Source organism: Ruditapes philippinarum, unplaced genomic scaffold (assembly GCF_026571515.1).
Source record: "Ruditapes philippinarum isolate M1 unplaced genomic scaffold, ASM2657151v2 ctg8488_1_1_1_1, whole genome shotgun sequence".
NCBI lineage: Eukaryota > Metazoa > Mollusca > Bivalvia > Venerida > Veneridae > Ruditapes > Ruditapes philippinarum.
Window position 1 is genome coordinate 21,165 of NW_026860109.1, and position 12,721 is coordinate 33,885.

Here is a 12,721-nt window from a genome sequence, read left to right on the forward strand (position 1 = left end):
ACGTTAACGTTGACGTTAACGTCACTTATTGAGTCACAAATATCATTCTGACGTTCACTACCACTATTGTTTATTTCAATTGGAACTTCAACATCCTTGCACTCAACACTTGCCTGACAATCATTTACGTCTACGTCTCTGACGTCATTTCTACTGACGTCATCATACTGACTGTTGTTTGTTTCATCAAGCATGTTCAAATCAAAACTGTCTAAAACTGGCCCAAAGTCGTTGTGTGTGTCGTTGTATGACAATAAATCTAATATAGAATCATCGTCGCTGACGTCATCGTAGTATGAGTTCTGTGAATACGCGTTTCCTCTGGTGGCTGATATAGCAGATTCACGTGACTTCAATGATGTGTAGCCATGTTTTAGTATCAAATGTTTGCACAAATATCCCCGACGAATGAATTAGGATGTGCATTCCTCAACAGGACAATTCCAATGTTCAACCTCTCTGTGTCGTTCTTTAACATGTCGTAGTAGATTTCTCTTATACTTATACATCTTTTGACAAGTATCGCATTGATACATTTTAATATTTTTGCGATTTTTCTAATATTTATCTGTAGGTGTCTACTGTGAAATGATGACACAATACAAAGTTTCTTCTTATTTTATATGCTATTTCCATGATTTGCACGATTTTTGCGAGAAAAACTTTGGGTAATTTTACACAGTAACTATGCTCCGTTGAGGTTATTTGTACATGTGAGTCTTGCGTAAACAAACAAATATCCGGCGGAGCATTCACAGTGTACAATCGTTAACGTTAAAGTGAACATTTTTTAATAAAACTCCGCCTTAACTATTCACTTTTTATTCGGATAACTGTTGTTTAATTGCTTTTAACGCTTTTGATGCTGCAGAACGTACATTACGTTCGGACATCTGATAACTTTGCATCTTGTTTTTGTTTCTGTTTGAACGTATTAATTGCTCTTCAAGCACATTTTCATCACTTTTTTCTTTTGTAACTATATCATTTTGAGTCGTTGTAATGGGAAAAAGTAATTTCATTGGACGATTCAGAACATTTCCTGAAGCCAATTTAATTTGACATGATCTTATAGTACCATCTCGACTGACATTTAACTTCTCAATTTTTGCCAGTTTCCAGTTGCCTCGAGAAAAGTTTTCTTTTACAATAACAATATCACCAATTGTTGGATTTACAGGCGACTGAATACGACTTGCTTTCAAACGTGTTTGCATTCTTTCTCGTAAGCTTAGTAAGTAATCATTCTTCCATATTTGCCAAAATTTATTTAAAAGTTTTTGACCTTTCTTCCAAATTTTCAACAACTTTTCCGAAGAGCTTTCTGTTGGCAAATATTCACTGTCATTTTCGTCCGAAATTTGTGGAATACCGATCTTTGGATTCAACGTAAGAAAATGACTCGGTGTTTATGCAATTGTAGAGTTTACATCATCACCAATATAGACTAAAGGTCTTGAGTTCACTACGGCTTCAATTTCTTTGATAAGTGTTTGAGCTTGAATGATTGTTAAGAGTTTTCGCCCCACAGCTTTTCTGAATGATCTTTTTACAAGACCGACTAGCCTCTCGTAAAATCCTCCCATCCAGGGCGCGAGCTCTATAATAAAATTCCATTGGATGTTTGCATTTGCAGAGTAGCTTTGAACCTCATGACTATGTAATATACAATGCCATATCTTATCTATCACTAAACTAGCGGCTTTAAACTGCTTTGCATTATCACTAATTATATGCGATGGAGTACCTCTTTGAGCTATGAAACGACGGTAACCTAAGAGAAATTCTTCTGTGGTCATGTCACAAACTAGTTCAAGGTGCACAGCACGAGTTACTAAGCACGTAAATAAGCATACCCATGCCTTTTTCTCGTCACCTGTTGTTGTTTTCAAGTATACTGGACCAAAATAGTCTAGTCCTGTTCTTGAAAATGGTACTGATTCTGTCACTCTTGACCTCGGTAGACAACACAATGGTGGCATTTTATAGCAACCACCTTCGTGGCGTCTGCATACAACACACTTATTTAACACTCTTTTCACTGTTGCACGACCATGTAAAATCCAGAATCTTTTTCTCGTTGTTGCAAGCGTCTGCGAAACACCGCTATGCAGTAGTTGTTTATGCATTTTTTCCACAATCAATTCAGTAAAATGATCGTTTCTTGGAAGAAGTATTGGTTGTCTGGCACCTTCACTTAAATTTGTATTTTCAAGCCTTCCAGTGCAACTTAATAACCCTTGTTCGTCAAGAAATAGCCCTAATTGTTGTTGTCTATTTGTACCTTTTTTAGCTCGAATAGAATTGATGTCACTTTGAAAATGAGTTTCTTGAATATGCTTAATCCACATGTTCTCAGCTTCTAACAATTCATCACATTCTAAATAACCATATTTTCTTTCAACTTTCTTTAGTTTCTGTATGAATCGCAACACAAAAGCTGTTACTCTTAGCAGTTTTGTAAGAGAAGAAAATCTTTTACTGTCAATGTCAAATGGAGGATTATTACTATGTTCTTCCGCATTAATTTTAGCTTGCATTAACATTGTCTCTTTATTGTCTTGTTTGTTTGTTTGTTCTTCAATTTCAACTATTTGTAAGCTATCATCGTTTTTTTGATAATCGGTTGGCCAATCAGAGGTAGGCTTCAACAACCATTTAGGACCGTGCCACCAATTAGAGTCAGTTGCTAATGTTTCCAGTGTTGTCCCTCGGGATGCAGCATCTGCTGGATTTTCTTTACTTGGTATGTATGTCATGTTAACATCAATGTGCTCTTTGATTTCACTGACTCTGTTCTTTACAAATAACGGTAATTTCTTATCCGACGTAACCCATTGTAAAACACATCTCGAATCTGTCCATAAAAATTGCTTTTCAATAGGCACTCTCAATTGCTCTTTAACAAATTTTAAGCACCTCAGTCCGATCAGAACTGCTAGAAGCTCCAACCTAGGAATTGTTAGTTTCTTAATAGGCGCAAGTCTTGTCTTTGCAAATATTACATTTACATCGGTTGTATTTTTCTCTGAAACATGCAAATATATCACTGTTGAGAATGCCTTTTCCGATGCATCACAGAAACATAACAATAAGTATTTCTTAGAATGTCCTGTGAACGCACAAACGCATCTTTGAATTTGCAACGTGTCTATTTTGCGAATATCTATTAAAATAAACAACCATTTTTCTTGATCTTCTTTAGTCAAATTGTCATCCCAGTTGATATTTTTCTGCCATAATGATTGAATAAACACTTTTCCTCGTAAGAGTACTGGTGATAGCAAGCCAAGTGGATCAAAAACCGACGAAATTGTTTTCAACACAGTACGTTTTGTCCACTCCGGTTCATTTGATTTGTTTTTTTGACCTGCTATTGTAACTGTATCTTCATTGACATTCCAATGATGTCCAAGTACTTTAACACTTTTCGTATCGGCTCTGTCTTCCTTTGGAATGAATTCATTTACAAAATCACTATTGGTAATCCATTCCCGTAAATTCATCGAGGCATCTGCAAACATTGCCTTTGAATTTGTATATAGATGTATTGCTTCACTTGTGTTTTCAGCTCCGGTGATAACATTGTCTACATAAATGTTGTTTCTTAGATTTTCTGCAACTGGATTTTCATAACATTTTAAATGGAAGTCTACCGTTGCTCCTAATAAGAACGGACTACTGATTACTCCAAAAGGAATCCTACAAAATCTGAATTCTTGTATATTGTCAGTAACTACAGTAGGATTTTTACAGTCTTTCAACCAAAGAAATCTTGTGACATCACGCTGACTAGGTTTTAATCCAATTTGCAAAAATGCTTTTTCTATATCGGCAACGATTGCTATTGGATGCATCCTGAATCGTAGTAACATATCACAGAGGTCCTGTAGCATTACTGGTCCCCTATACATGCACTCATTTAGACTTTTGTTTTCTTTTCTTGTTCTCGCCGAAGCATCGTATACTACGCGTATCTTAGTTGTTGTTTTCTGCGGTGTGATAATAGCATGGTGTGGCAAATAATGTACCAAACCATCTACTGGTGATTTTTCAACTTTCTCTATAACACCTTTACTTAGCTGATCTCTCATAACTTCATCATATTTCATCATTAACTCAGGTTTTGTTTTTAGTTTATTAACACAGCTTTTTAAACGACCTATTGCCAAGTCCCTGTTCACAGGTAAATCAGGAAATTCTTCAGTCCAAGGCCACCTGACTTGGTATCGGCCATTTTCAAACTGGATTGTATCCTGAAACATTTTCATTGCATGTTCATCATCTGAAATATTTGGTTTTTCTATAATACCTATTGACTCCACATTCCAAAAGTCTTCTAAATTTGGTTTCACAGGTACAACACTATCCACATCGGCAAATAAACTTGTATTTGTTGCATTATTACCATGCGTTAGAATAAGCATACATGGGCCATCGCTATCTTGATCAGAAGTTCTTCCGGTAAGGATCCATCCTAACTTGGACCCAAGAAGGAACAAACCAGGATTTAGTTCGATCTTTTGACACAGAATAAAATCCAAATAATAGTCGTTACCAACTAACATTTCTATTGATGATGTTTCGTTTCTAGTTGGTAATGTATCAGCTAAATCAACACTTCCAATAATATGTTTAACGTGCTCCTTATTCAAAACACCTGCTGGACTTCGATGCAAGTTGCCACTTATTGTCGGAACTATGTTCACACTGATTGAATGGTATTCACCATTTTTCAGTTTAACATCAATGTTAGCACATTTTGTTTTGATGCATTGCGTACTATTATTACCAAACGTTACAAGTTTTATTTCCTGTTCTCCCGTTACTTTGAGATGTAACTTTCTTGCTAAGTTTTCAGTGATATATGTCCGATGAGATCCAGAGTCCAACAAAAGTCTAACCGACTGTGTTGCAGAGGTATCTGGATTTTTAATATCTGTAATCGCCGTCTGCATTAGAACCATTTCATTTGACGACACGAGAACATTTTTCTCAGAATTTTCAGTCTCTTTATATTCTGTTTCTTCGTTTGCTAAATGCGTCATTGATTCCTTCACCTTGAATTTTTGAGGACACAAACTTCTGTGATGCTTGTTCACTTCACCACAGTGTGCACAAATTTTGTTTTTCTTACATTCACTTGATTTGTGACCTGTCTTTAAACACTTGAAGCAGCTGTCTTTCAATTGCTGTTTTCTTTCATTTATAGTTCGGCATTGTGTGCACTCATCGCTCCAATGTTTCTGCTGACAATAACGACATTTATCTGCATAATTTTCAGTCTGTTGTCTTTGTGTAAGTTGCTTAGGGTTATTCACTGTAAGCACATGAGCAGAACTTGAATAACTTCTTGATTGTGCTGAGTTCGAATAACTCCTCGGTTGGGGTGAATTTGTATTATTTCTTGACTGAGCTGAATATGTATAGCTCCTTAGTTGAGCTGAATTTTGCTTGTATCCTGATTGAATAGACGATGCATGTATTCTCTTTTCCAACACATTATCTTTCTTTTCTGCTCTTTCCCTGGCAAGAATATATTCATTCAATCGTTTTCGAAGCTTGTCTATACTCCACTCATTGTTCGACCCATTTAATATTTCTAACTGAACAAGAACTTCCTCAGGTAGTTTAGCTCGTATCATTGACACAAACACAGCTTGATCAATATCTTGATGTAACACTTCTAGACTGCGTAAATGCCTTTCAACTGTATCGAGCAAGCTTCTTAAACTTCCGGTTTTATTCGATGCTGGCTCCAAATTGATTAATTTATTGTAATGTAAGTCAACTACTTCTTGCACTTTTCCAAATCTTTCCCTTAAGATATCGATTGCAATTTTATAATTAGCGTCCGATAATGTTAGACCTGAGATCGCACGTTGAGCATCTCCGAAGACTTTATTTCGTAAATAATTGAATTTTTCACTATTTGAAAGTGAGTGATTTTCATGCACTGAACATTTAAATGAATCCCAGAATTCACTCCATTTTGTCTTATCTCCTCCAAATGATATTAAATCTAGTTTAGGTAATTTTGTAGAAGAATGTTTACCTTTGTTTACTTCAATGTCCAGTAGTCTTTCTTGTTGTTGAATTTGTAGCTGCATGAGTTTTTGCATGTCCTTGTGTAGTGCAATAAACTCATCTGAATGTGTTTCTACACTTGATTCACTTTTAACATGTTTCATTTCGCTCTTCTCCTTTTCGTTGAGAAGCATTTCTTTAAACTGCTGTAGATTTATAGAGCATTCTACAGCTTCAGAACACAGTTCACAATCTTCTTCAGTAATTGTTTCAATTACTTTTGAATCACCTTCTTCGATTGCTGCTGCCAATTTTTCACTTTGAACTTCTATTTTTTCACAATACACTTTTAAAGTTTGAATACATTTATTTGTTTCCAGCACATTTTTCTCAATATTACAGCTTTCGATATCAATACTTATCAGATCGTTTCCAAAATCAATATTTTTCTGCAGAATATTTCTAAATTTTGTCCTAACACCTTTTAAATGTTTAACTTTAGTCATTTTTAGTTTTAGTTGAAGTCACACTCACCAAATAAATTTATCCTAAGATAACAAACAATTCTTCACTGAACAATATCCAAATCACAATTCTTATTAAAAGCACTCTCCTTCACTTATTGTATCCACTGAATGTTATCCGGTTCGCGGGACCAAACAATGTGGCGAAGTTTAATAACTTTCAGTTTTAGGACTGTAGAATTCTATTTCTTTGCCACACTGGAATTTATTTTATTTTAAGTAAAACACAATAATTTCTTGTTAACTTTCTTTATTTTATAATCCAATTATTTTATTTTATTTTACAGACAATATCCCGAATAATCCTCACATGTAATTTTCTCTTAACACAACTAAACTCAACTAAAATAATCCCAAACTAACCACCTGGCTTCCCATTTCATTCCCTTTATATAGGTAACAATTAACCTGAAAATAGCATGAAACTCGTGATACATGAAATATTTAAGTATCGACTCCGACGGATTCTGACGGAGTTCTTTCATGTTCCGACGGAGTCTTGACTCAACGGGTCATCAACTGACTCCGATAACTTAATTGTATATATACACTCGCTATTTGCGACAGCTATAGCATGAATGCATGTCTTTTAAAATCTGATCAAATGCAACAATTAAATTGTTGTAAAAACACCAGGGAACGACGGGTTTCATCAAAAGTGAAAAAAAGTTTTACAGGCATTTCCAAACTTAAAGACTAACACCAATGCATGTATTATGCATAGCTACCTTGTGATCTCAGCTGCGTATACCAATGTATGAATATTTGCATGGAAAGTTGAAATACACAATTTACATATGCATAGATTAGTGAACATTACGTAGGCCGATTTGTTTTTATTCCATTGAAGTATTACGTAAACTTTTGAGACAAACATAGTCTAATGCGTACATTGTAAATAAGAAATACTGAAAGGTTACTTAAAGAGCATCGTGGAATAGCCCTAGAATTTGTCAACGCCATACATAGTTTGAAGACAAAGTTATTTCGATTATGATATTTTGAATTCCTTTGTAGTCATTTATATTCAGTTTGTTTCAAAGATCTTCATATACATGCATATTCTTAATGTAATGTTTACATTTCCATGTACTGTGTAGGTTGCTTTACGTATTGTGTATAAGGCAAAACTATAAGAAAGGGAAGTTTTAAGACACTACACTCCTTGCACGGATCGTTAGAATAATTCTATGATAGCTTACCTCATTTCGACCTAGATCCGACGTTTTCCTTATCAATCTGTTACTTAAAATAGCACTCGATCACTAAAATTTCGCGAAATTCTTCGTTAACTCGGATATTATGACACTTTAACTGGAAATCACCCATGTTTTCTTTAATGATAACGATGCTTCTTGCTGTCTAATCTCATTTTAATGTATTTTAATTGAATATTTGGCCAAAATAACTGAATCAGTAGTTAAATCTTTGCAAACGGTAAATCACTTTTGTCAACCATTGAAGTATAGACTGAATTCCTTATAAACAGTTTTATTATAACATTTCCGTTTTAGGTATTTTATCACGATAACCTTTCTTGGTGACAATCTCATCTAAATTTATTTTCAATATTTTCAATATTTCGACACATAAACTGGATCAGTATATTTTTTTTGTTGACAGTAAAATGCTTTTTGTCAACCATAGAAAGTCAGGCGCCAAAGCCAGGGCTCTTTCCCGATAGAACCGGTCTCCCTCGGGTTGGGATTTCCCTATCCTCTATCTAGCCCTATGATAGATTCTATATCTCAGATTATATAGACAAGTTAACCTCTATTAAATCGTATTATGTTTATACCACACTTTATAGCAACAATGAAGATACAAAACAACCCTTGTAATTATCTGAATGCTATTTTTGCTAGAAGATACCTTGTATTTGACGTCAATACACAATGTACAATAATCTATTATATGTATAGCACAAACAATCTGACAGAATTATTACTTATGCCAAAGTAAGAACCACGACGATAAAACTAAGAAAAATAAATCCGATGTTTTCACCGAAAACTACCTTTGTTACAAAATATTTATCAACAAAAGTCAGCCCCTCGCCCCTCACTGCTGTTGATTCGAATCCCGACGACAGGGATTTTGAATTTTTCATGTGAGGAAGCTATCCATCTAGCTTACGGAACGTCGTCAGTTTTCAGGTCCCTGTTCGTGCCTGAAAGAATGCACGGACGAGCACCTGATGTCTTATCCACCAGTATAGCTAAAAAGTCGCCATATGACATACACTGTTTTGCTGCCACCTATGACTTAACAATAAAATATATAAACCAAGGGTTAAACATTCTTAATAATCCTCAGTTTTTTTTATTAGAAGCTTTTGTTATATCTATATTTAAGCAATTTGTTTTTGTTTTCGTCTACAGTTATCATGCGTTCAATTGTCGTAAATTTCAGAATTTCAGGAATAGATCTTTCTAACCAAATAAGAAAACAAAATAAGATAAAACACACCCAACAGAATTATAACAACACGCGCACGAAAAACAGTAGCAATAAATAGTCAAACACAATAAAAAAGATTCTATTTTAGCATATTTTACGCTGTTTATCTTCCTTTTCTGTCAAATTTGTTAATAATGCACGACCATGTGGAAAGTTACCTCGCAAGGATGAAGAAAGAAGACAAATCATGTCTGTTGAAAAGAAAAATCTTTTCGAGGAATCTTGAAGTCTGGTACTTCGAAATACATTTTCTTAATATTTTTCGTCTGCAATAAAAAATCAATCTATTGTTGAAAGTCTGTCTGCCCTGTCGTATTATTAGACAATATGGGAGAATAATAAACATTGATATATATCAGGATTTGTGATGGTTTATTTGCTTAATGCGATATCAAGAAATGCTTATTTTCTGCAGTAGAGAAAATAATAAATTTCATTATACCCCAGGAATTTAGGCAACTTTATTTGTTTTTCTATCAGAAATGATGAATATGTCTATATCACATTAAAGGCGCATTATGCCTTTATGCCTTTGGAACGAATAAATAATGGCATAGAATAATTGTAAAACGTTTAAATAATAGTTTTAAAGCATGTTTGATGGTTCTTATATGTACATGAAGTAAGAAGTTTTAACTAAGTTATAGTTGCATTTGTTCCAGCTTAACGTGATTTACAAAGAAACTGCAGACATTCCGTTTTTGTTTGTTTTTGAGTTTATTTATACACGGCGCCGGAATTAACAATATGTCCGAGAATGTAGCATCCTTGCCGGTCCACTATGGTGGTCTCATCGGGGACGTCTTTTTCATGTTAAATCTTCTGTAGCCCTTCATTCGTTCAGTGGTGGTGAAAGAGTCGACAATACTGCCAAGGTATCAGCTTTCCGACTAACGATAACAAAAACGACCCTTGTGGACGCCAACCCTCCAGAGTTAGTCACGACAGGTCAACCAATCCTCTCTGGTACTTAAAGTGATTTTACCTTGACCTGTTGTGTGCCTTCTCCGCGACAAGCACGCCACTGGAGGGATTTGAAGAAGTATGTCATTCCATTTGTTCTATATGTGTTTATATTTCCATTTTTTTATAGTGACGTCATTGAAAATTATCTGCCTCAATTGATTGCTTGAAGATGTTTTAATTAATCAACTAATACAACTTCAATTACAGGGTGTTTAAATTACTTTCTTATAACAAACTTATAATATTGAGTTGATGATTAAGTGGCATTCGTTAAAATGCTGATTGATAGATATATATCTTCTGCAAGTAACAGACAACCTTGAATAACATTCACTGGACTTGAATGGTACAGGCTCCATTACTTCCGGTTTACATTGAATGTTGATAAATATCGATGTTACCACAGGAATTATTTCGTTTAAACTTGGTCTTTCTGCATTCATACTTTGTTTTACCTTTTTTTTCCCGATGGGTCACTTTTTTCAGATTTTTACATAGTTTAAAGTCTTTCATGATACTATAATAAAGTTTCAAATTAAGAGGATTCTGTATATTAACAATAACACAAAGTTCAAGTTTAATTTATTTTGTTGTATAGATGGTATTTCTTTTGATCTGTAAACTTTTTATTAGAAAATTATCTTATTATTGCATTACATTTCCTAACTATATGTGTACGTATGAGTGTATAACTGTATTGAAGCGCACGTTAAAACTTATTAAAACGCAATTCCTTTTGCATGACGGATAATTGATGTGATATATGGCGATCAATAAACATGACGTCATATGAATTCGCATGATATTCGTTTGATAAATAGTTTGATCAATTTAGGCGAAATTAGAATTATGAGTTTAATTGGAAAAAAATCTGCAAACATATTGTAACGGTTTTGTTATTTTCCACATGATCGTGCATTCTTAAAACAGAAATGCACGTTAAATTCCGACTACTATTCAAAGTATTTTCTCCTTTAAACCTGATACTTAAATAAACTTCACTGCTCTTCTGAAATGTCGGGTCTAGCATTTTTTTCACCAATTGATGTTGCGTTTTGTTCTTTTTTAGAATTATCATTTCTATCATGAAAAATGACGGAAGAATGCAAAACGAAATGTTGAATTTTCATTAGAAACAAAGTGCTAGAAACATAATTAATGATCGTCAGATATTAAGCCGTTTATGTCCAAGTAAATGAACACTAGGGCTAAGGAGGAAGAAAGCAAAATAAATGAAACGTTTATTTTTGAAACGTTTGGTATTTTCCTGTTAATTCTTTCGATAATTAGGAGCATCAATTAATTTTCGCGAAGAAAGAAAATAAAAACCTGAGATTTCCTTATTGTCATGGGAACACGAGTGTAATTTAAAATAGAATTAAGATCATTTCAGCTTTTGAGTATTTCAAAGCTAATGTACCTTTCTATGAGCTTGATTTTTTTCATATCCAATATATAAGGCAATGTGTTGAGTGGAAATTGTGTTAAATATTTTTTATTCAATTATCAACTTTTATAGTAAACTTATCATACACAATCAAATTGTTGCTAAATTATGAATATCAGAATACGTCAAAATCGAACTCGACCAATCACCATGAAGGATGTGTCCCTGCTAGCAAAGTCGCAGGATTTAGTTATCAATATGAGGCCTTCAGCTTTTAAGATGTGTTGTTTTGGCTCACAGGCATATGATACAACTAGCCCAATGCGTTCAGCGTCATATTAGGACTACACAGTCAAAATGAGGACAACTTCTGTCTACATCAATGCAACAATATCTAGTTCTAGTTAAGTTGTGAAAAATTATTTACCTCAGCATTTTGATGTGTGCTATGTTTACAAATATTACACCTACTTGTAATTGATTTAACGAAAGTACTCGAATGTTTATTTTTTTTACTAGAAGATATACGTGATTCTTTATGTACGTTTTAGTGAGCATTAAAACAATGTAAAGACATGAAACTAGTATTTATTATGACTAACTGTACTCACAGATTATGCAGACAAGTTGACATCTATTAAATGTTATTATGTTTATAACACACTTAACAGCAACAATGAAGCAATAAAACCACCCTTGTTATTATCTGAATGCTATTTTTCAAGATGTGCAAGATGACGTCAAAACACAAGTTCAATAGTCTGTCTGAAATATAGTACTTGTGCAATGAAAAAACAGCCGATATCTACATATATGTATAGCACAAATTATCTGACAGAGTTACTTCTTATGCCAAAGTAAAAATACGATATCACGTGGATAAAACTATGAAATAAATATCCGATAATGGTTTTCACCGAAAACTACCTTTGTTATAGAATATTTATCAAAAAAGTTAACCACTTGCCCCTCACTGCTGTTGATTCGAATCCCGACGATTTTTTCATGTGAGGAAGCTATCCATCTAGTTTACGGAACGTCGTTAGTTTCAGGTGCTATATAACCTATACTGTGTTGTTGCAACGTAACAGAAAACAAAGAAAAATTAACAATAGTAATCATCAGCCTTTTAAATGCTAGCTATTATTATATCTAAATTTAAGCAAGATGTGTGCGTTTTTAGGTTACAGTTATCATGCGTACATTGTCTTACGATATTGTTTTCAGGAAAATACCTTTCAAACAAAACAAAAAACAAACAAAAATAACAAAACCGACAAAAAAACAACAACGAAAAACAGCAAAAAAAAACAACAGGCAAAAAAAAAGAACAACAACAAAAAACGGTCAATCAAAA

At 33.9% G+C, this 12,721-nt stretch overlaps 1 protein-coding gene across 1 annotated transcript; it reads right to left on the minus strand.

Annotated features, from left to right (window-relative positions):
- Positions 1-1,409: 1,409 nt before the first annotated feature.
- LOC132758939 (uncharacterized) lies at positions 1,410-6,221 on the minus strand. The gene has a single exon (XM_060750646.1). It carries the CDS (start codon positions 6,219-6,221, stop codon positions 1,410-1,412), a length of 4,812 nt encoding a protein of 1,603 aa, XP_060606629.1.
- Positions 6,222-12,721: the final 6,500 nt, after the last annotated feature.

What these genes read in the sequence shown, in the direction of transcription:
- LOC132758939 (XM_060750646.1), bottom strand. Translation starts at nt 6,221, where the DNA reads ATGCTTCTCAACGAAAAGGAGAAGAGCGAAATGAAACATGTTAAAAGT.